Raw genomic sequence first — 24,265 nt, 5'->3', positions numbered from 1 at the left:
TTTGCTGTGTTTTTGTGCAATCATCGTTAAAGTCAATACACTCCATTGAAGTGGCGATCAACTTAAAGTTTATTAAGATGACTTATTTTGGTATACAAATGTTTACAGCAAAAGTATAAAATAATTTGCTTTTGTAATGACTCGACATATCATTTAGGGCAACCATATCAATCTCTGCTCTGGACACAGCACAGGTTCTGGATACGGAATGCATTTAAACAACCACATCCATTTCTTATTTTAATGAATTAATCTATCATTCACTTGCGTTTGCGTAATAAAAACTATTGTCACATACATTCAAATCGCATTCCTGAGAAAAGAACAATGTCTTCTGGGATTCTGCCAATTACAAGATAAGTCTGAATGATCACTGGTACATACCACTTTAGTAACTGGCTCTCAATACTTGGGATAGAGCACTCTTTCGAACTTCCCATCAGCTTTCTGAGGATCCAGCCACTTTCCACACAAGAAGATGGTGGTGACCGAGTTGGCCGTGTTGGTGATCTCCACACACTCCAGGTACCAGCCAGAACTGTTCTTGGAGTTGTCGTGTTCCACCTTGACCCTCATCAGCTCCCCAAGGTCCAGCATCTCCACCACGAAGCGGTCCGTCCGGCCCCGCTCAAACAAGTTCCGGAACTTCTGCTTCAACGGACGCTTGCCCGAGTCACCGTTAGAGCCGTACAAGGTTATGAAAACGTTGGCGTCCGTGCCGGCCCCTTTCACGTCCCCCGTGATAATGATGATCTCGTACTTGACAGGGACCAGGCTGCGGACCTTGCTGGCGAAGCTCTCAATGGTCTTGGAACACTCAAAGGTCAAGAAGTGGTCCTTCTTGGAGGCAAGGGGGATCCGGGCATCGCAGTGGAAGAAGTACCTGAAGGGGAGGGGGAAGTTGAAATATAATCACATGCAAAGATGACTGTCGGCCACTTTGAAGACGGGCCAGCGAAAGGTAGTCTCGTGTCTCACTCACTTGTTCCCCAGCTCCTTCTCCATCACCACTATCTCCAGGACGTGCCAGAAGTTCTCACCCTTCACCTTCTTGCCGTCCTTGGTGATGTGGCCCACACAGATACCAGGCAGTTCCCCCAGGTTCTTTGACGAGAACTCAAACGTGTCGGTGGCACCACTGAGGAGATCAGAGAGAACACTCTAGTAACACGCCTCACGGCGCGAGGGCAGGAGGGCCGTGGCTTTAGACGGCTCCGAGATAGACAGAGGAAAAGAAGACACGAGAGAAGGAGGATTCTACGAGGCTAACTGCCTCACAGAGCATGGAGAACCCACCACAAGAACCGCTTTTTCTTTGAAGTGTTCTCCAGCACAAACTCCTTGGATCGGGCTTTCTTCCCCTCCAGGATCATCCAGACGTTCTCCTTGGTGTCGGCATCGTCAGTGTTTGCTGTTGTCGTGGCAATGACGTATTCTGTAGGACAGAGTAGCAGTAGAGTCAAGTACAAATGTTGATGCCCTACTATGTCTCACAGTGTTCAAGGCTAAAAAATCCAAACATGTGTTCAGTTTAGACATTTCATTGATGGACAGATCTTTTGCATTTATTTCACTTCCAAATCATCAAGAATGAATCAAAATGGTATTTTCCCAATTTCCGTCACTGGATACTGACTGGTCTTGTCATTGAGGTCCAATATGTCGTGGTTGGCACAGGCCAGCTCTCTCAGGATCTGCCCATCATCCTCGTTCTTGGCCAGCCATCGGTCGCAGGGGAAGCGGAACGTCTGGTCCATGGCCTCGTCCTTCACGTCGATGAATTCCAGATGCCATCCTGGGGCAGGTCCTGGGAGGGAACGGGATTGGGTTTGGCTCCGTTTACATTTTGGTTCATTTAGGTTCATCCACAGCAACATGCAAACAGTGCTTTGTGTGACCTGGGGGGGGAAGTGCTGAGAGAGGTGAGCCGGTGCTCGCGTCAACCTTCACCTTTGTTGTCATGCCACACGCGGACCTTGGACAGCTCCCCCAGACTGAGGATGTCGGCGAAGCGGAACACGTCTTTCTGCTTCCGCTCAAACTTGTTCCTGTTGGTGCTCTCCTTCAGCGCCAGCGTGCCCGTGTCGCCGTTCTCCCCAAACATGATCAGGAACACGTTGGCGTCGGTGCCCGCGCCTGGAGGACGTGGAGGATGGGAGACACGGGGGTTAGAACCGGAGGAGAGTGCGCAGGTCTGTGTGGGGGTGACCCTCTGGTGCGGACGAGAAGCCGAGTCCCACCTCCAACGTCACTGGTCTGGACCTGGATGATGTAGGTGGTCCTCTCCACCATCTCCTCCCCATCCACCACGGCCGCCAGCTCACAGACCTTGACCCTCTTGGGTCCCATGGTCTTTGACAGCCAGTTCTCGTAGGTGAACTCATACTGCTCCCCTGTGGTCATGTTACGCATCAGGACCTGGAGAGGGTGCAAGATGGAGGGTCCCAGACCCCCCATTACAGAGATTTGAACAAAGAGGGGGGGGGGTCCTGTGCTGTTAGTGTCAGAATTCTACCTAGGCTAAAAGGACCATGATCAGAACCAATCAACAACACCCACCCTGTCCAGGAACCAATCGGGTCGACTCCCAGAACCGTCAATCCGAACCCTGATCTTCTTCAGTGGAGCAATGTCATCGACCTCCACGTTGAATGTGTCCTCCTGGCCTCTCTCAAACCTGCAGAGGACGTTTTATGTCAATTGTCAGACCTGTGTTGCAATTTGTTTTTCTGAAAATCCTTTCAGATACTTTAGAATACAAGTATATCAACAAAATATATCATCAACAATATTAAGATACATGTTTCCGCAACAGTCCTTAGATTTGGGTAAGGGCTAGCTGTGTGTTACCTGTTCTCATTCTTGGCCAGCAGCATCTCCTCGGTAGTGCCATTGGCTCCAAACACGGTCAAAAAGATGTTGGTGTCAGTCCCCGCATTCTGAGTGTCGCCCGTGACAACCGTTGCCTCGTAAAGGACCTGGTGAGTGTGTGTGGAGGCGTACGAGGCAGGGTTTGTTAGGAAAAAACACTTGACATGATGTTGCATTTGTTTGGCAGATGCCTTTATACAAATCAACCGACAAGGGGAGATTTGAACCCGTAACTTCTTGATGAGAGTGTATGTATTCATGTATTTATGTCGCTTTGGATAAAAAGAATGAAAAAATCCACCGAATGTCACTGTAACGCAGAAGAGATGATGGCGTCACCTTGCGAATGATGTTGATGCTGTTGGCGTCCAGGACGTTGAAGAGCCTGGTGGTCAGCCCGTCTCCTCGGTCTTTGGCCAGCCAGCACTTACACTGGAACATGTACATGATGCCTTTGGTTGGCACGGCTATGGAGAGCTCGTCCACCAACCAGCAGCTTTCAGGGGTGGCCCCATTATGACCCAGCTGGGAGGGAGGGAGGGAGGGAGGGAGGGAGGGAGGGAGGGAGGGAGGGAGGGAGGGAGGGAGGGAGGGAGGGAGGGAGGGAGGGAGGGAGGGAGGGAGGGAGGGAGGGAGGGAGGGAGGGAGGGAGGGAGGGAGGGAGGGAGGGAGGGAAAAAGAAAGGGAGAGACAGAAAGTATTGAGTTCAGCCCAGTCCTGACCCTTCAGCCCAGCCCAACTGCCTGGCACAGCCCTCACCTCAACCCTCTTTATCTCTCCCACGTCAGTCCCGTAGCACAGGAAGTGCTCCATGGTCCCGGAGGCAAAGGTCTTCTTCTCCTCTGGCAGGTCCAGCCACAACCGCTCCGTCTCCACCTCGTTGGGTCCCATGACGATGACGTAGACGCGGGCCGTGGTGCTGGCGTCCCGGTCCATCCCCGTGGAAACGGTGAAGTGGTAGGGGATGACTGAGGCGGCAGAAGGGTTAATCAGAAGATGCCAGACTCTGGTCTAATACCATAGACAGGATTTACTATGACTTTGGAATGTCGCTATGTGAACAAGAAGGTTTAGGCAGGGTATGACATGGTGTTTACTACTCAGCTCCATGGCAATCGTTTTGTTGCCATGGTTGGATGCAGAGGCCGTCTAACCTGGCCCCTCCTCCACTACGGCAGCCTTCTTCTTCTTCTTTTTCTTGTTAGCGTTGCGGTCCAGACCCAACTTGGCCTGCATGATCTTCTTGGAGTTGGGGTCAGTGCTTCTCTCGCCCTCGTAGCCCTGGGCAACAGACAGTTGACAGACAGACCATGAACACAGACATGTAAACAACCATCACAACACTCAGGCACAAGCCAGTGTCAACACACCTTGACGAAGAAGGTCCGCTCTAAGCGCTTGTCCTCCTTCTTCTTGGACAGCCAGCGCTCACAGAGGAACATGTAGACCTCCTCCGTGTCCACATCCACCACCTCCACCTGGTCCAGGTACCAGTCCGCCCCCATCTGGGAGTTGTCGTGGCGGATTCGGATCTTGAACACCTGGCCCAGGTCCACCGCCTCGATGGAGAACTTGTCCACCTGGGAGGGACATGGATATATACTTTTGTATTTACGTTAGTATCACCATGCTTAAATTGTTTTATTACATGTTTATTTGTCTATTCCTTTTTCCTAATCATCAAATTGCTGTTATTTCTTAGTTCTGTTATTTCAAGTTGTCAGCATTTTATTTTCTTGTCAAGAATTGTTGTCGTTTGAGAACAAATCTAAAATGTTGATGATTCTCATGTCGGACTGCGCCCATATCTCCGCCGCGTACCGCTCCTCTCTCAAACTTGTTTCCATTGGTCTCAGACTTGCGGAGCTTGCGTTCTCCGGTGTCCCCCAGGTCTCCGTAGATGGTCAGAAAGACGTTGGCGTCCGTCCCCCCCCCGTACATGTCCCCCGTCCTCACAGACACTGTGTAGGTGTGTGCTGCAGGGCGAAAGGTCAAGGCCCTCATCAGTGTGTGTGTGTGTGTGTGTGAACATCTGTATGTGTGTGTTTGTGTGTGTGCGTGCGTCTGTACATATGTGTATGCATCTGTCTGTGTGTGTGTGTGTGTGTGTGTGAACATCTGTACGTGTGTGACCTACTCTCCAGGGCGTCCTCCACCTCCGTCTCGGTGGTCTTCAGCGTGCCGTCCCTGAGCAGCTTCTCCGTGATGATGTCAGAGGGGACGAGCTCCCGCACCGTCTCCCCGTCCTCCTCCGAGCGAGCCAGCCAGCTCTCGTACGGGAAGATGGTGGTCTCCGAGCCCTGGGGCACAGCGGGTGGAGACGGCCTCCTGTAAACTGTGTCCACCCTCACACCGCGCCAAACGTTTGACGCTCGTGTTCATGTAAAGGAGATGGGACACTCGAGAAGAGACTTATTGAGAGTGAGGGAAGGGAACAGTGTTTTGGAAGGAGACACAGCCCCCATGGAGGAGGTTTGGAATGAGACACAGCCCAAGTGGGGGAGGTTTGGAATGAGACACAGCCCAAGTGGGGGAGGTTTGGAATGAGACACAGCCCAAGTGATACCTTTCCTTTCCTGAGCAGTCGTCTGATCTCCACCCGGTCCAGGTGCCAGCCGGGGTTGGAACCTTGGTTGTCGTGTCCAATCCGGATCTTCTCTATGACGTCACCCACGTCCTCCAACTGGGACGACCACAAGCAGTGTAAACAGACCCCATGGCCTGGCCAACTGTAGCCTAACAGTCCCACGCTCTCCCTCTTTGGAGCTCCACATCCCCCATACAGACACCCCCCCCCCATACAGACACCCCCCCCCCATACAGACACACCTCTACAATAAACATATCCTCAGCTCCTCTCTCGAAATACAGCCGCCTCTCTCTCTCGTTGACACACAGGTGTTTCTGCTGGGTGGCGAGGCCCTTGCGTCCGTACAGCACGATGAACACGTCTGCGTCCGTCCCCGCCCCAAACACATCGCTGGTGTACGTCTTGATCTCATAAGGCACAACTGGAAAACATGCAGAAGAAGTCAAACACATTCACCTCCCAGACTCTCTTACCCAAATGGGGACCGGGACAGGGATTTGACCCTCATTGGTCCGTTGGGAAAAGCTAAATCCTCATCCAGGCTTTCTCACATGGAATGTAGAGCTCCGTCTGCAGGTCTGCTGGGTACAGGTCCCTCACTGTGGCTCCGTCGTCCTCTGACTTGTCCAGCCAACGGCCACATGGGAAGGTTAGTCTCAGGCCCTGGGACGGCGCGTCGATCTCAACCCAGTCCAGAAACCACCCTGGTGACCCGCCTGGAGGAGGGGAGAGGAGAGAAGGGGAGGGCAGAGGTTCCAACTTACTCTCAGACTGATGAATGGACTTATTATATAGCTGACTGCCTGACTGACTGCCTGATTGATTGACTGACCGGCTGCCTGACTGCACACCTGAGTTGTCGTGGCCGATGCGTAGCTTCTCCAGGTCGCCCATGTCCACTGCCTCCACCGTGAACTCATCAATCATCCCCTGCTCAAACTTGTTCTTGTGAGACTTACACGCTCTCAGGTTGATTATCCCTATCAGGGAGAGGACACAGAGGAAGGTCAGAGAGCATCGACCTCCACCCATCACACACGCTGTCGCGAGACCTCCACCAATGACATTTCGTTCATGGTGACCGCGCTTTCATTACAGAGCCTTCCATGCTCCACGACAGATGTTTATGCCAGTAACAGGTCTTGAAAGGTGCGGTCTGAAAGTCCCTTGATGCTGATGGAGGAGGGTCGAGAGACACTGAACCTGTGTCGTCTTTCTCTCCGTACAGGATGGCGAAGACGTTGGCGTCGGTGCCGGCGTGTTTCTTCTCCCCGGTCTTCACCCTCAGGTTGTAGGTGGTGGACATGGCTGTGAGGTGGAGGGGAAACATCCACTGTAATCACTATTACTGACCCTCTCATCCCTTTCCTTCACCGACACCTAATCCATCATAATTCCTTGTCAACAGTTTGGTATGGTAATCTCTGATCTGTTCCAATGCTCCCCAGGAACAGGATTGGTTAGACAACCTACAGGAGGGTATCTCTCTCGGAATTTGGAGTGGAGAGAGATCCCTAGAGAGGGGGGCTCTCTCCTGTAACGGGATTGGTCAGCACATCCCTAGGCTCTCTTGGCTCCGCCCCCCACCTTTCTGCTCCAGACCCAGTGTGGCTCCGCCTCCCTCGTCGTCGTCATCCCTCTTCATGAAGGCCTCGTCCACAGGCACCAGCTCCCTGGCGATCTGTCCGTCATCCTCGTCCACTGCCAGCCAGCGGTTGCATGGGAAGTAGTACCTGAATCGCCAGGGGCAACAAGTGAACCCTCAAGTCTCAAAGGAGCCTGTTACCGTAGCAACACACAGCTACATATGAAAAATGAAGAGACTGCATTCAATGATGGGATATGTGTTTTGGGTATTGGTTCAAATATATTGGCATTTGTTTGCTCAACTGCAAAACATAACGTGTTGTACTTTGCACACTGTAAATGAACCACTTTGACTTTAGACTATTTGGATTTAGTGTGTGAAAGGCAGGGAGCTGTGAGTGACCCAGACAGGACCTCCCCGCAGGTTTGGACCCGCCCAGAGCCCAGTTCTCCTACGTGGTGTCGTCCTTGGTGTCCACTATCTCCACGCGGTCCAGGTACCAGGAGGAGTGCGACTTGCTGTTGTCATGGCGAATGCGTAGCTTCTTCAGTGGGCCCAGTTCTATGGCTGTGATGGTGAACATGTCCTCCTGTCAAATAGCACAGAGCCAATCCATTAACCAGTTCATCCAATTAACCAACCAATCACATTATCTATCAACAAATCACAACAAGTCAATCAATAAATCGGTTCAATAATATCCAAAGGTTATTGTAGATCAAGGGTCATATTCACTTCAGAGAAGGAGGCTCCACAAACTAACTGGATACTATTTTTGACCTTCTGGTTAAGGTGCTTGGAATCAACTTGAACCCTAACCCTATTCAGTATTAGAATTCTAACCTTTTACCCAAACCTACACTTCTCCAACCAATGACATCATATTTCACGACAACATCATATTTCACGACGACATCATAATGGACGATGTCACTGCACCCCGCCCCTTCCCACCTGTGCTCGCTCAAACTTGTTGAGGTTGTTGGAGCGTCTCAGGGAGCGTTCGCCCGTGTCTCCGTTCTCGCCGTAGATATCGATGAAGACATTGGCGTCCGTCCCGGCTCCGAGCATGTCCCCGGTGAAAACGCTCACCTCGTACGAGTTCTCTGTGTCACACAGGGCGACATGGCAGGGGTCAGTGGCGCTCACGGCGCCGGCCCTTGAACGTCGGCCAGGCGGATCGGTGTCATGTCATGCCCCGGCCAGGCGCCATTGACTGAGGATCACAGATCGTGCCGCTTGACTAAAAGGATTAGATGCGATGGGATGGCTGGTTTTTGACCCCCTGCCTCCCTTATCGTCCTTGTGTCAACTGAGCGGCTAGGGAATCGGGCTAGTAATCAGAAGGTTGCCTGTTTGATTCCCAGCCATACAAAATGTCATTGTGTCCTTGGGCAAGGCACTTCACCCTACCTGCCTCGGGGGAATGTCCCTGTACTTACTGTAAGTCGCTCTTGATAAGAGAGTCTGCTTAAATGACTACATTTAATGTAAATGTCTCCTCCAGGCCACACCCACATCTCCCCCCCGTCTTCCCCCGATACCCCTTCCCCCCATACCCCCCCCCCACCCCATCTCACCCTCCAGTTCCTCTGCATCTTCTGGCAGGAGCTCCACCACCAGCTCCCCATCCTCCTCCCCGCTGGCCAGCCACCGGGAGCAGGGGAAGGAGTAGGTCTGGACCACCTCCTGCAGCTCCTCCACCATCTCCCCCCCTCCTCCTCCTCCTCGTCCTTCTTCTTTTTCTTCTTCTTCTTCTTGTCGTCCTTCTTCTTCTCCCTCGTCACCATGGCCAGCACCAGGTGTTTGACGTCCACCTTCTCCAAGAACCACCCCGAGCCGATGCCGCTGCCGTCGTGGCCGATGCGCACCTTGAAGATCTTCCCCACGTCCCTCGCCTCGATCTGCGGGGGGACAGCAGCAGACGAGGCCCTATGGTTAGCTCACCCGCCTAGCCTGCCTGTCTACTGGGATGACAGGGACTTTGTGGTGAGCTGTTTCATTTGGATGACAATGCGATGAGCTCCTTGGTGTTCGATCAAACAAAGCACTCCACTTGAACATTGCTTCAACGGTGCTAGGCAAAGTCACAAAGAGCTTAGTGTTTTGGATTACCTGAATTAATGAAATGAATGGGTGTAGCTCAGGGGTTTAAGCATTTGGCTGTAGAAGGTTAAAGGATCAAATCCCTGATACCTAATAAATTCAAACATACCTTGAATATCTCTGTAGTTTTTTTCTCAAAGTTGTTGGAGCGGCTTTTGAGTTTGAGGACCTCAGTCTTGCCCTTGTCTCCGTAGATCTGGATGAAGACCCGGGCATTGGTGCCAGCAAAGCCCACATTTCCTGTCACCACGGTGATCTCATAGTTCATCACTGATCAATGAGAAAGGACAGGAGGATGACCTCAGACACATCTACAGAACGTCCGCACCACCTTTAAACATTCCTTATGATACTGTTTATGAAATTGGAAAAAAGTGCATAGAACAGTGTAGGAGAAGTGTGCTACGTTGTTCAATGTCCAGGATCTCGCTGGGGTAGATCTCCACCTCCACCTTCCCATCCGCCTCTGTCTTGCACAGCCAGCGGTGGCTGGGGAACATGTACTGCTTCCCGTGGACCGGGACTTGGATCTGCACGCTATCCAGGAACCAACCGGCTCGCATACCCTCGTTGGTGTGGCCAATCATCAGCCGGTTGATCTGGAGGAGGCGGAGCCGGTAGATCAGTCCTTATTAATCATGTCTTCATTTAGCTGACGCTTTTATCCAAACAATGTACGGGTTTGAACCTTGATCTCCTCATCTGAAGTTAAATGTTCTAACCTCTGAACTATACCATGATGTGCTTTGCATTAAAGAATAATCTGGATGGATGGCAGTCAGAACATTTGACTCCACGTCACAAGGTCACAGGTTCGAATCCCTCGCCATACATCTCTTTGGTAAAACGTGTCAACTAAACATACAAATGAATCATTCCAATTGACAGTCCCACCTGTCCTATGTCGAAGGTCTCCACTGTGAAGATGTCCACGCGCCCTGTCTCAAAGTAGTTCCTCAGGTTGTTGTCAGACACCACCAGCATCATCTTGCTAGTGTCTCCCTTCTCCCCGTAGAGCTTCACAAACACCTTGGAGTCCGAGCTGCCTCCAGTCACGTTGCCCGTCTTCACCGCCACACGGTAGCTCACGTCTGGGGTCGGTTCGTCGAACATTAGCGACTCATTCCACAATTCGAACGATTCATTGGTGTGCTAGAGTGACTCTGAACGGGACTCACTGTAAAGGCGCTGTCCATCTGAAAACGGCACCAACTCCCGAACAATCTGCCCGTCATCCTCATTTCGGTCCAGCCACCTGAAACAAGACGCGCGTTTCAATAATCGGGGTGGATAAAAGAAGGTTTTCTGTCGAAAGATGGTGTGTACCGTGTCGGAGGTTATGCGAGTGTGGTGTGTGTTGAAGAGGTTGTGCATTGGGAAGAGGTGTAGGTTCTGTAGTCGGTGGTGTGTGTCTAGGAGGAGTGTGTGTTTGTGGGGGGTGAGGGGTAGGGGGATTGGACCACCTGCCACAGGGGAACTCCACAGCCTGAGACTCGGCCTGGCCCTCCTCTCGTACCACAACCTTGTCCAGGTACCAGCCACAGCCCCCGCCACGCCCGTCATGCCCGATGCGCACCCTGCGCACCTGGCCTATGGACACAGCCTCGATTATGAACTCATCCATCTGACCCGGGAGAGCCAGATGGAGAGAGAGAGAGAGAGAGAGAGAGAGAGAGAGAGAGAGAGAGAGAGAGAGAGAGAGAGAGAGAGAGAGAGAGAGAGAGAGAGAGAGAGAGAGAGAGAGAGAGAGAGAGAGAGAGAGAGAGAGAGAGAGAGAGAGAGAGAGAGAGAGAGAGAGAGAGATGGAGACAGGGGAAAGCAAAAAGAGGGGAAGAGAGTAAGAGACAGAGGGAAAAAAAAGGAGAAAGAGGGAAAGAGGGAAAGAATGTCGACATCGTCGATTGTCCTTTTGGCGATTTCTTTTAAGACCGTTATCCCCATTTGTGTCACCGTCTATCTACGAGTGTCCCGTTGGCCCGACACGCTCCCCGGGACTCACGCTGCCTTTCTCAAACTTGTTGACGTTGTTTTTACAGTTGACCAGCGCGCGGTCTCCCGTGTCCCCGAGGTCACCGATCATGCTCAGGAAGACTGTGGCGTCCGTCCCACTGCCGCCCACGTTCCCCGTGCACACGGTCACCCGGTACTTTAGCACTAAAGACGACATCACATGACAAGGACACACGTCGGGTCAGGCGTGAACATGTCCAGGTGTGTTGTATAGGTGTAACCGGGTGTAAGCGGGTGAGGGAGGGTGAGGGAGGGTTAGCAGGTGGACGTACGGGGTAGAGGTTCAGGGATGTTGTCTCCCATGGCGGGGAGCTCCCTTACGACCTCGTTGTCGTCCTCGTTGACATCCAGCCAGCGCTCACAGGAGAATTTATACTTTTCCTTGGTTAGAGTCTTCATCAGAGTGGCCTGAGAGATATCGAGAGTCATATTGAGGTTCAAAGTGAGTATGGCAAAGAGTCAGGGTAAGAAATGGAGTCAGATAGAGAGCGTCAGATTGGCGAGATTCAGATCAACATTCAGATTGAGAGTAGAACAGAGATTTAGATTGAAACAAATGAGAATCAGAGAATCAAACAGAGATTCAGATTCACATGGAGGCAGGGCTCATAGCTCTGTTTCCTCACCTTGCTCAAATGCCATCCTTGAAAAGGGCTCCTTTTCTCATGCCAGATACGGAACTTAGTCACTTTCCCCAGGTCAGGAAGTTCCACCTATACAACAAAAACAACAACTGTAGACAGGCCCCATCCATGTCCATCCATCCATATGTCCGTCCATCCATCCACATGTCCTCCCTCCCTCCCTCCCGTCTCACCATGAACCTGTCCACCTGGCCCTGTTCAAAGTTGTCGGTCTTGTTGTCCAGCCTCATCTCGTCTGACTTGCCCTTGTCCCCGTAGATCTGGAAGGAGACGTCTGCGTCCGTGCCGGCCCCGGGCAGGTCAGAGGTCCAGATCCACAGAGACCAGGGGTGCTCTGAGGACCAGCAGGGGGAGGGGGGGGGGGAGACAGCAACACCGCCACGCTCACTGCAGTGCTCAACACAGTCTGGCTCAGAACTCACTTCATGTATATGCATGTGTAAAAATCGCCAAAAACTTTAACAGTAGAGTAGAACATTTATCACACTCAATGAAACCCTTCAAACTTTTATGATGTAAGATTCTGAAAGGACTTTGGTGACAAGGGTCATAACTTGGGAGATATTTAAAACCTGCATGATACTATTATATGGGTAATTGTGGGTCAGTGTCACAGGGGAGATGAGAATGGGCCGTGTCTCACTCTTCTGCCTCTTCTGTCTGAGAGAGACCATCTCGTAGAGCTCTCTCTCGATGAGGCCGTCTCCCTCGTCCTCGTCCAGCCACTTGCAGCAGGGGAACGTCTGCTCGATGCCCGTGAACGGACAGAACACCACCACCTGGGCACCACACACACACACACACACACACACACACACACACAGCACAACCTGTATGGGTCATCTCAGTGTCATCAGCTGTGTGTGGGTGTGCGTGCGTGGTTGTGTCTGTGGTTTGTTTTTCTGTTTGTGTGTCTGTGTGTTCTTACAGTGTGTCTGTGTGTGTGTATGTACAACACGTGCGTGTGCCTGTTTGTGTGTGTGTGTGTGTGTGTACCTTTTCACAGAACCATCCGGCACTGACTCCTCCGTTGTCGTGTCCGATGGTGACCCTGCTGAGTGGGCTGAGGAGCGCGGCGATCTCCACGGTGAAGATGTCGGTCAGGCCGCGCTCAAACTTGCCCCCCTCCAGAAACACCTGCGGGGGAAACCCCATACTCATCACACACCGTCCAGTCTCACCACTGAAATGAGGGCTACATTATGTTTTGACGTCAGTCGATGGTGACTGTTTCCTGTTTAGAGATCTTGCTTAAACACTGTGTGATGAGGATGATTATGATGTCATGAATACTAATGAGAAGGCCTTCATGTTCCCTTCCAGGGAAGCAGTCCAGTGTTACCTCTGTCTGTCTGATCTGCTCCCTAAACCGTGACAAGCCACGACGTAACTGTTTCCTTGACGATGCACTGTGTAACTGCCATGGGGGACAGACGACCCTGCCACGTAATCGTGACCGTGGCGACCCCGCCACTGCAGTGACCCTCTGTGTAACCCGTTACCGTGGTAACCCTTCGGTTTTTTGGGGGGGCGCCCCCTCCTACCTTGCCGCTGTTCTTCAGCCCCTTGGAGCCGTGCATGACGATGTTGATTTTGGAGTTGGTGCCAGATCCCCGGATGGTCCCAGTCACAACCTGGACGTTGTACACGATGCCTGCAGGGTACAGTTACGAGTCGGCCAATCAGGCCCCTTGCCAGCGGCTGTCTCCGTGTCGCCTTGCATCACTTGCAGACAGCCCAATCCCCATGAGGGTGGTGTTCCAAAGAAAGTTGTGACCATGTAAAACATGATTCAAAGCCAGCCAAGGCTTTCCTTGAACAGTGATCATTGCTCATCTCGTGTGGCAGTGTAATATGAAGAGGACAGTCTCAGTAGCTGCTCTACCCTGCAGGGAAGCTATTCTATGACGTTCTCCCTGACTGACACATTGCTAATCTGTTCACTTTAAATAAATGAACATACTGCATTTATGAATACACCTCACTGTTGATCATGGGATGCTCATGTCCACACCTGGCCATTTTCTGACCATTTCCCATTCCCTATCAACTTCCTGTTTCCTATCAACTTCCTGTTTCCTGTCCACTTCCTGTTTCCTGTCCACTTCCTGTGGGTCTGACCTGTGGGTTGGCTTCCTCCCACCAGGATGTCCCTCTGGATCTTCCCGTCATCCTCGTCGATGGCGAACCAGCGGCCGACAGGAAACTCGTACACCATTTTGTTCCCCAAGTCATCCAGCATCACCTGCAGGAAGGAGGGGGCAGATGTGCAACCCAAAACAGACGCTTTTAGTATATCTAACACTATATGTCATGAAGGGACTTAGTTCAGACTTCTAGTCAACTGTAGACAGAATCAGACAGAATTCCAATACACCTGGACTAATTTCAAATAACAATTAAACTTAAACTTTGACTTGAAACCTGAACTTGGAGGAAATGAAGCCCTGACCCCAGATGGCAGATCGGGTGATTCTACACGCTCTGCATGTACAGCCTGCAGGCCTGAACTCTGCATGAACAGGACCAGCATCGGTTCACACATTAACGAGATCCATCCGTGTTATCGTTGCCACGGGATCCATGTAATCATGCTATCAGGGTGATCTTTGGTGTCAGTGTGTGTGAAGGCACTGACTCCTCTGTGCATCTGCTGGACAACCACTCCGGTAATGACACACAGTGTCTCTTTACAGTCCGGCTAGGATGACTCATGAGCCTGTCTGTGTTTGTGTGTGTGTGTGTGCGTGTGTATCTGTGTGTGTACCTGTGTGGGTGTGTATGTGCGTGGGTCTCTGTGTCTGCTTGTGTGTAGGCTACTGTACCTAATGGTGTGTGTGTATTTGAGTGACCCTAATGTCATACTGGGTGTGGAGGGTGAAGGGCCAGTGTTCTCTAGGGGGCAGAGAAGGAGGAGGAATATCGCATGTCTTAAATACTTTTACCCAGAATGCTCTGGACACACATTGCAGTACACTGAGATGGGCAGACGTGGAGCCAGTGACAAGGAAAAAAAAAAATAGATCTAAGTAGTTCTTCACATTTCTTAATCATTTATGTGTGCACAAGAGTGTGTGTGTGTGTGGGGGGGGGACTGCGTGAGAGTGTTTCTGAGTCACCTTGTCTAAAAACCAGCCGGCTGACGATCCTTTGTTGTTGTGTCCGATGGTGACCTTCCGGATCTTTCCCAAGTTGGGAGCCTCTATGGTGAACTTGTCCTCAGTTCCTTTCTCAAAGTTGTTCTTGTCGTTGTCCAAACATCTTTCCCCTACCACCCACGTAAAACAATTTGATGTTTAATTCCATAGGCGGTGCACAAAAGTGGTACACAAAAATCCTAGCATGGGATCGGTCTAGCTTAGTGGTTGAGCTGATCAAGAGGTCCTAGGTTCAAATCCCCTCCCCCGTGTTTCATGTAGGGTCAAAGTGAATTCATTATTATTATTTATGCCAATGCAGAAAGAAGAAACCGAAACCTAACTACTCTATTACAACTATTTTCTTTTTGGACTAATGTACTTCTTGTTGTACTCACCGGTGTCCCCAAATTCTCCAAAGATGTTGATGAAGACGTCAGCATCTGTTCCACTGCCTTTAATGTCCGCAGTAAACACGCTCAGAATGTATTTATTATCTGAGACAACAGAACAGAAGATTCAGCTCGGAACCAGGACTTTCACGTGCGCACATAGCTGAAAAAGCATGGAGCATGCAGGAACACAGACGGGTTTGACTGTTTGTTTTTTTTTACATCTAGCTCACTGTTCATGATCCAGACGAGTGGGAAAGCTAGATGTTTGAGAGCGTGTAACCGTGGAGACGTACATTTGGGCATGTCCATGGGGTCCATGCTCCCCAGGATGTCTCTCACAAACAGGTGGTCTCCCTCCATCTTGCTCAGCCAGTTGTTGCAGGCAAAGTAAAACCTGAGGTGGGGCCTGGTCATGTCTGTGACCACCACCCTGTCCAAGAACCAGCTGGCATTCAGACCCGTGTTGTCATGTTCTATCCTGGAGGGGAGGGGAGGAGAGGGGAGCAGGGGAGGATAGAAGAGATGACGGGAAGAGACAAGAGAGGAGAAGGGGGTGAAGGATTTGAAAGGAGAAAGGAGGAGAGGAGTTACAGTAGATGTTTACTCTACTGGACTTTGAGTTGTTTGTGAACCGAGCACAGAGGAGATACCTGATTTTCTTCAGTGGACCCACGTTGTGAGTTTTGATTCTGAACACATCTGTCTTGTTCTTCTCAAATGCAGTACGGCTCCTACAACAGCCGTAGCAGGCAGAAGAGAAGAGATTTACTCCATTTAGGGGGCAAATCGCAAGATTCGGGTCTCAAAACACTTAGCTACGACGAATCATCCAACTATCATTAACAGGGACCAAGCAAGCACAGCACTAGATCCACAGACAAGAGAAGTTATGAGGGTTGGGTTAGGTTAGTACTATGGAGAGAAATTCTGAACTCTCATGCAACAAACTGTGGAGCACATAGGAAGTCACAAAATGCTGCCTTCTCCCCCTGTTAATCACATTAAATGATAAAAACACGACCTACCTCTTTTCTGTGCTGTTCCACGAGAGAAAAAACAAGAAAGCAAGAATCATGTGTTAAAACCCCAGTTGGCAATAAACCCTCGCAAACAAAATGACATCAGCAGGTTTAAGCGTTGACACGTGGACTTCTTCACTTCTCAATGATTCCGAACGTGGATGGATGGAACAAACTTATGGATCTCATTTATAGGACAGTCCACAAGGGAGACTCACTTGCTGGCCAGGTGCACCTTCGGAGTGATGCCGTATTCCCCAAACAGAGTGACAAACACGTTGGCATCAGTGCCCGCACCTCTCTCGTCCCCTGTGATGGTCACAACCTCGTAAACTGGGGGATGGAGGAGATGGAGAAAGATATCGGGAGAGGGAGAGAATGAGGACAAGAGGGAAAAATAATGAGTGGGTTCTCTTATAATAGAGGTAGAACAGTGTGGATGTAGTGTGTCACTGTGTGCATGTATGTGTGGTTGTGTCCATGCGTGTGGTCTGCATGTCCAGCATGTGTGTGCTTCTCTTAGGGTTTGAGATCTTTTTTTCGACCAGTCATTCCATGTCAACAAGCATCCTCTCATCAGGCCAGTGAACCAACCACACCAAAAAAGGACCTTTACAACAGGGTGCCAGGTGAACGTCTTCATTAACACGTGAAACACCAAGTTGTGAATGTTGCTGACAGGTGTCACGTAACAGTTAGACTGAGTTGAGATCATGCGTGTGGATACCTTTGGGATAGGGTTACCGTGACAATTACCTCAAACAATGCAACCATTTCAACAGGCGCCAGCCAGCTGTGTGGAGCTGCCGCTCCACTCAAATGCACTCAGCCAGAATGAGTTTAGAGAGCATTAAGGATTAGAAGCATCGAAAGGTTAAGCACTTAAATCTTTTCTATGTGGATAAAGTTTCATTGCTGGTTTATGGGAGTGTTCATACCATCCTTAACTTGTCCCATAAGATACATTTCTGCTAATGAGTCATTGTGAGAATGATAGGAGCCATTTTTTCCATTTCATTTGGTTGTTGTCTCTTTGGCTGTACTGAGGGAAATATTTTTTATTATATATTTTTTAAAGTTAAAAATAGAGTTTTATAAATGTTTTCATTAAAAAATAGATGAAACTTAAAAGAAAAGTACCTTTTTTCTTGTGGTACTCATCCTCATAGTTCTCTACGGCTTCTGGCTCGTAGGTCCTGAGTTCGCTCTCATAAATCTCCACGTAGTTCTCCACCTTCTTCTTCTTGCCTTTTCCCTTCTTGGTGTCTTCCTCACTGTCGCCCCTCACCGAGCTCTTCTTCTTTTTCTCTTTCTTCTTCTTCTTCTCATCCTCCTCTTCGTCTCCAGGCGGCGAATCCCCCTCTTTATCCTTCTTAGATTTTTTATCGTCATCTTTGGACTTCTTGTCCTTGGAACCCATATCTGGGTCCTGGTTGTCCTCGACGGAGGGTTTTTTCTTCTTCTTGGTTTCCTTTCTGGTGGTCTTTACGATGTCAGGGAGACTCTCAGCCCTCGTCCTGCTTCTGCAGCCCGCATTGTTGCCATCTTCATCGTCTGTACTCCGAGATTCGTCACTTGTCGCCCCATCCTTGGGCTTCTTTTTCTTCTTTTTGACCTTCTTGCTGTTCTCACCCTTCCTCTGGCTTCTCCTCACATCAAGCTCGGATGAGTCACGGCTGTGCTCCTTGAATTTCGTCGTCCTCCTAGTCCCCTTGCTCTCTGCCTCCTGATCTTCTGGGACCTTGTCATCCGGCTCTTTGATTCCCTCCCTTGGTTTTTTTTCTTTCTGGGGCATCTTTAATTTATTTACTTACCTTGTAACTGTAACCAATTGGCCTGAGTTCCGGGAACAGGAAACTTGATTAAAGTGACCTGAGGTGCCTCCACAGTGACCCTCGGGTCAAGTCCAAGGCAGCCGGCCGCTGAGGCTGCTGGGTAGCAGGTCCGAGAGTGGCGGCAGGCTGGCTCAGAGGTGTCAGGGTTGCCCTACTCTGCTGTAGCTCCTGGCCTGAAACAGCTAGACTACACTCACCGTGACCTCATTAAATATTACTACCACGTCTTGCTGTCACACAGCCAGGGCAGGACCAGCGGAAATGGAAGCTAGCCAGAAAGTTCTAGACCTACACTACAGGGAAACGGCTTGTGGGATGTTAGGTGCCTTTAAACATAATAAATGGGTTTAGTCTCAAAACACTGACAGGTCCCTAGGAAGGATCTCTCTACACACATTCATATATTATTTGAAAGGGTACAACACAGGACTATATATAATTGTAAATAATCAGAAGTGTAGTTCACAAAGAAAGATATATCCTGAAATAAAAATATTTTATATGTAGAGAATTATATGATAAAAAACCTTCTTCACTTTCTTCATTCGTCTGTGTTTATACAATACCTTTGAAAAACCGAAATATGCATAACATGCTTTTTTACACGTATTTATTTTAATAGCTGGAACTAAGGTTTCAGTGCGCCCTTGTTTGTGTAGGACACATGATGGTGTAACACCCGAATAACTACGGAAGAGATTTACCGTCACACCGTTACAGGTATCCGGTCTCTATCGTGTCAGCTTCGCTGCTAAGATGGTAAGAGCGGATAGCTGTGTACTTCGAACAATCCTAATTCATCAGTTTTGCCAATCACTGTCCGCCACCCACCACTTTACTGTTGTGAACTTTTAGGTTTCGTTCTATCACAAACTCCAAGCATTTTTGGTCGATGATATGTGTATCAAGGAAAATTTGGTTTAATCTCCGGAAACTCAAGTCATTGTAGCCATCCATGTATCTGACAGTGAACTGCAGACTTCATTCAAACACCTGTTCGAGCTTGTGTCAAGAGTCGAGACAGATCAACTTATTATAAAGGGACCTTGTTGCATTTCCCTTCTAAATTGTTTTAAACGATAGTAGCCTATTCTTTTCAGTAGCCTAGTGGATGGCAACAGACTCATTTAAATCCAACTTTTTGGCATCTTGGGCAGTAATAGAGAAGCCCATTTTTTACGTCCAGGTCACAATATTTGAGAACCACATGACTTATGTCAAAGTTTTAAACTACGTCTCTCCTACAGACGAAGGGAACATCGTCTTTCGGAAAACGTCGCAACAAGACGCACGCCTTGTGTCGTCGATGCGGCTCCAAGGCTTACCATCTTCAGAAGTCTGAGTGTGGTAAATGCGGTTACCCCGCCAAGCGCAAGAGGAGTTGTAAGTCTCAAGTTAGCCAGTAACAAACTTCAACCTGCTTTCGTATCAGCCTCAGAGACATGCTTTATCCTTTCTGAACTCATTGTTAAAACAAATACTGATGTCCAAACCTGGTTCATTTTCCAGTTTGGAGCCTACAATTGGCATTTTACCGTTGCTATAACACGTCCCAGGGCTGTTTGCTGTTCTCTCCAAGCCCTTTTTCTCTTTCTCCACCGCCTTCCTCCACCCCCCAGGTTCTAACATGTCCACCCCCCTCTCCGACAGATAACTGGAGTGCCAAGGCCAAGAGACGTAACACTACCGGTACTGGGCGTCTCAGACACCTGAGGGTGGTGTACCGCAGGTTCAGGTGAGTCCGGGGGCCTGGTGGGTTTGGGTTGGTGGTGTTGCTGCAGACTCAACTTTACGTCTTTGCTGTGCAAAAATGGGGCCCCTGTTTTGTTTGGTCGTCTGAAAGAAAAAAAAGGATTGCATGCACCCAACACTTGCTCTTTGTCCTGTTTCTACTTTGCATTGTTACACCTTGTACACCTGTAGCTTTTCTTAACTCCTGGAGTGTGAGGGTTAGTCAGGTTTGTGTTAAACCAGCTGACAAACTGGTCCTGACTTAGCTCAATCTCTTATTGATATGTTGTGTGTGCTGGGTGGTAGTGGTTAATGTTGTGATTTGACAAGTTAGCTCATCTCACCCTCAGTTCGACCTGTATTGCTACAACTCAGAGCTTTAACTGTTCCTGGAGAGCTCCCTGTTGTTAATAATAATATAAACAATCCAATCATTTCTGAGACATGCTTTGCTGTGTTTCTTGTCCCCTGTGGTTTTTCAGGAACGGGTTCCGTGAGGGAACCGCTCCCAAGCCCAAGAGGGCCGCCGTGGCTGCCTCCAGCTCCTCTTAGTCCCCCTCTCCCCATCCCCGTCTGAAATAAAGAGACAGTCCACATCTCAGCCTCCTGGCCTTTTTCTTCTGACAACACTTCATCACTCGAGAGCAGCCTTTCTTAATCCTACTGTTAGAGACTGCTTGCGGTGAATTTTTTTGATATGTACCTGCTTCAACACACCGGATTCAAATAAGGTGGTTGTTATTATTACTTTTACATTACATTTAGCAGACGCTCTTATCCAGAGCGACTTACAGTAAGTACAAGGACCTTCCCCCGAGGCAATTAGGGTGAAGTGCCTTGCCCAAGGACACAACGTCATTTGTCTCAGCCGGGAATCGAACAGGCGACCTTCAGATTTCTAGCTCGATTCCGCACCGCTCAGCCACCTATTAGCCACCCTATTATCACAATTTGATAATGACCATTCATTTGAATCAAGTGTGTTGGAGCAGGTACACATCTAAAACATACTGGCCAGTGGGCCCTGAGGACCAGGGTTGACTGATCTACTGTACACAACACTGCTTTTCCACATCTTTTGTATTCTAGAGGTTTCCTCCTGGCCTGCAGAGGGAGACATTTCATTACACCCTGGTTATGTACCATTTGATTACAGGGAAGGCGAGATGGGGCCCAAATAATGATGTGCCCTGTTGTGTGAGTAGTCAGACATGCGAAGGTTGTTTATCCAGTGAGAAAGTTGGATTGACAGCAGAAGTGTACACAGGCTAGTTATCATCCTTAAAGAGTTGCTTCCTGTACATGAGCTGGCAGTCTCCAGCTTCCTCACATCTGAGCACATGAGGGATGGGACAGGCGGAGAGGAAGTGTTTATCTACAAACGCCAGACAGTTCAGGCCTGTCATCTTGGATTCAAAGGCCCCTGTTCTCTTTGTGGTAGGGATCTTCTGGACTAAGCCAGTACCATGACATGGTCTTTATAAACACTGTAAAACATGTTTTTGGTTGTTGGCTGGTTTCAGTTGACATAGCTCCAACAAGATTGGCATAAACGTTTTTTGTGTTAGACATGTGATTGTTTTTGTGTACATACATTTTCAACTAGGAAGTATTTGAAACATTCCATGTGTCTGCAGATTAAACATAAAATATATAGGCAAACTCACAATGAGACAGGTGTAATGAAACAAAGGCCTCTTCACAGCTGTTATAGCTTAGAACTGTCCTTAGATGGTGTTGCTGGCTGCCTACCTTGTTCAAGAACACCCCAAACCAGGTGGCCAGAAGGCCTGTTCCTTTAAGGCTCTTCAACATAAGGTTTTGGTTTGCTTACATTCCATTCAATAGATCAATGAGGGCAAAAGGAACATGTTATTGGAAGTCCAAATGACCAGCTTTCAGGTCGATGTTGGTGACAAACATTGTGTGTGAGGGGTGAGATGCGTTGCAGTGAAACGCTTTCCAGGAATCACAAACTACTTATTTTCTATTAGAATCCAGGAGTTTTAAGAAAAAAAGCTTGTCCTGGTCCTGATGGTGAATACGCAGTACAAGACTGCAAATAAAAATGATGGTGACTCCCACAGCCAGGAAGCAGGATGTAGAATAGGAAGTGCAGAGGCGATTGGCTGACCAAGCAGGAAGTGTGTGGAACAGAGCTGTGGTCAGTCGAGCTCTAAGGACAAGGCCAAGAGTTGGGGACAAGGACCTTGAGAAGGCCTGGTATTGTGGCAGTAGGAGAACAATTAGTTATGTAAAAGAGTTTCTGGTTGGGAAGTTTTGGACCTGTCCCTGAAAGTATTTGTTATCTTTACGAGAGTGACCTTCCGTAAAAATACAGGCTGAATAATACAAATGTTCTGAAAAACTTGAATAATGCATTTGTTGGATTAGCAAGATATGGTAAGGGTGATTAATTGATACTCTGATTACATTTCCTTTGATGGAGTAGTGAGTTTCCTTTTCTGCTGTTACCGATGCTGAAGAGTAAGAGTTTCTTTTAACTTGATACAGTGTTCAAAATTGGCACTTCAACATCCATGAAACTCAAAAGGTAGCGATTTTCACAGTCTCTTTTGTAAGTGAAAGGTTAAATACACATTCCAGTATCACTTTCAAACAGGTACATTTCAGAAGGGCTGGTCTTTCGCTCTACGCTAATCTTCAGTCACTAATGGAGCAGGATGTGGTACAGGAAGTTAGTACCTCAGTGACCTCATGCTGATGCTCAAAGTGTTTTCGTAGCTGGGAGGCCTAGCTCCTAAGACCTCAGTCTTGGTCTTTCACTCTGCCCTGAGCGCGCCGCGAGGAATCCACAGATCAGAGTTCATCTCTGAGGACACTGTTGGGATGTTCCGACACAAACATCTGACCGTACGGCTTCAAAGGTCAGACATTTTAACTGATTTACTGTGAGGAAGGAAGTTTTCTTTTTATCTCTAAAGGGAGGACAGGCGGGGGCACACAAGAACAATCCATCATGTTCTAGAACAATCTGAAAACGAGTTGTACTGGACTAGGATGCTGTGAATGATTATTATTATTATTATTATTAGTGAGACGTCCGTGTTTGACACAATGGTGTTGTTCAGCCCTCAGAAATTATTACGTCTATTAGTCTTTTTTGACAGTTTAATGGCAAGACTGATTTAAAAGAGGACTGAATGATTAAAGCTGTTAACTCTGCACCTCTGTCCAGAATGATTAAAGGAAGGTTGGTCAGCAAACAAAGTAAGGTGTGTCAGGTCCATGTAAAAAAAGAAAAAAAATCCACAACAATTTAGTGGGGTGTTAAGAAGCCATAGCTATTGCCTATCCCTATACTCCTCTGTTTCTGTCCTAGTGAGGCCTCGGAGAACCAGGCCTTCAGACAGGAGATCACAGCTCCTAATCCTCGAAAGAAAATCAGGGAAGAGGACTCAGAGAAGATCCTCCTCTTTCCCAGAAATGCTCTCTGGCTCCAGTCTGATGGACTTCAGCTCTGCTTCCCCTCAGGTCATGACGTGTGTGGATGACTCCACTCCCCACAAGCACACTTAGGAGGCGATATTGGATATCCAGTGAGAGCGGCCCTGCTGCTTACCTCTGCCCAACCCCTGTTAAAGCACTTACCCCACACTGACATACGCCACAAACAATTAGGACCACTGGCAGGAGCCACGGAAACTAGTCTCCTTGGATGCAGCATAAAACTAAGAACGACAATAACTCCCAGCTAGCATTGATGGGGGATCTTGTCATTGGCTGGGTTGCCCAGATTCGTTAAGAAGCTCTTAACGCTAAAATCTTCTTAGGAACGTTAACGTTCCTAAGAAGATCTTAGCGTTAAGAGCTTCTTAACGAATCTGGGCAACCCGGCCAATGACAGGACTTTATGTACTTCAGGGATATAAAGTAGTGAGCATACTGTTATTCGCCAAGCCCCCCCCCCCCCCCCCCCCCATCCCTGTACCATCCCCCAACCATGCCGCTTCTTTAGTGGGCACAACTTGTGCCGCACAAGGGGGATCCTCTTTGCGTAAACAAGTCTGCTGTGTCGGATGTTGATGTTGACAAACTCACTCAAGGATGAATGAGTTTATTCATATCACCAATATGTGATATGAATAAACTCTCCCCCCCCACTTAAAGACGTACCACACCTTACCTTAACCCTCCTGTTATCCTCAAATTTACTAACATCTTTCGTCCTTGGGTTTAATTTGACCCCAGCTATTTTAAGGTTACATGAATTGCCATACAAAATGTTGTCCAAAACATATATGACGTGTATTTCAGCAGCTTGCTTATCAGTATGTTGTGATGTTAGTCATAGGATTTTGTGTTGGCTCTATTGTAG

General features: G+C 48.9%; 2 protein-coding genes across 2 annotated transcripts; one reads left to right on the top strand and one right to left on the bottom strand.

Moving 5' to 3' along the window:
- Positions 1 to 51: 51 nt before the first annotated feature.
- Positions 52 to 18,155, bottom strand: loxhd1b (lipoxygenase homology PLAT domains 1b). The gene is given in 44 exon segments (XM_084695326.1): positions 52 to 883; positions 983 to 1,138; positions 1,297 to 1,435; positions 1,637 to 1,807; positions 1,951 to 2,136; positions 2,241 to 2,418; positions 2,560 to 2,677; positions 2,851 to 2,978; positions 3,211 to 3,396; positions 3,631 to 3,839; positions 4,026 to 4,152; positions 4,242 to 4,451; positions 4,693 to 4,847; positions 5,009 to 5,171; positions 5,438 to 5,554; positions 5,701 to 5,882; positions 6,013 to 6,177; positions 6,313 to 6,441; positions 6,665 to 6,769; positions 7,049 to 7,194; positions 7,505 to 7,638; positions 8,004 to 8,155; positions 8,630 to 8,762; positions 8,765 to 8,953; positions 9,265 to 9,425; positions 9,562 to 9,754; positions 10,050 to 10,246; positions 10,334 to 10,410; positions 10,619 to 10,779; positions 11,155 to 11,309; positions 11,438 to 11,573; positions 11,792 to 11,878; positions 11,983 to 12,143; positions 12,453 to 12,588; positions 12,806 to 12,946; positions 13,354 to 13,463; positions 13,931 to 14,054; positions 14,929 to 15,077; positions 15,345 to 15,443; positions 15,635 to 15,819; positions 15,992 to 16,072; positions 16,367 to 16,378; positions 16,579 to 16,693; positions 17,501 to 18,155. Coding segments are annotated over 44 exon segments (7,194 nt in total). The 3' UTR covers positions 52 to 402.
- Positions 18,156 to 18,845: 690 nt separating this feature from the next.
- LOC146219767 (large ribosomal subunit protein eL37) lies at positions 18,846 to 20,522 on the top strand. The gene is made up of 4 exons (XM_084695086.1): positions 18,846 to 18,954; positions 19,443 to 19,578; positions 19,846 to 19,930; positions 20,409 to 20,522. The coding sequence occupies exons 1-4, from the start codon at positions 18,952 to 18,954 to the stop codon at positions 20,476 to 20,478; spliced, it is 294 nt and encodes a 97-aa protein (XP_084551212.1). The 5' UTR covers positions 18,846 to 18,951; the 3' UTR covers positions 20,479 to 20,522.
- Positions 20,523 to 24,265: the final 3,743 nt, after the last annotated feature.

This window comes from Hypomesus nipponensis, chromosome 28 (assembly GCF_054491055.1).
Source record: "Hypomesus nipponensis isolate SF chromosome 28, ASM5449105v1, whole genome shotgun sequence".
Classification (NCBI taxonomy): domain Eukaryota; kingdom Metazoa; phylum Chordata; class Actinopteri; order Osmeriformes; family Osmeridae; genus Hypomesus; species Hypomesus nipponensis.
Note: the sequence above shows the minus strand (reverse complement) of the source record. Positions and strands in the feature narration are given on the sequence as shown.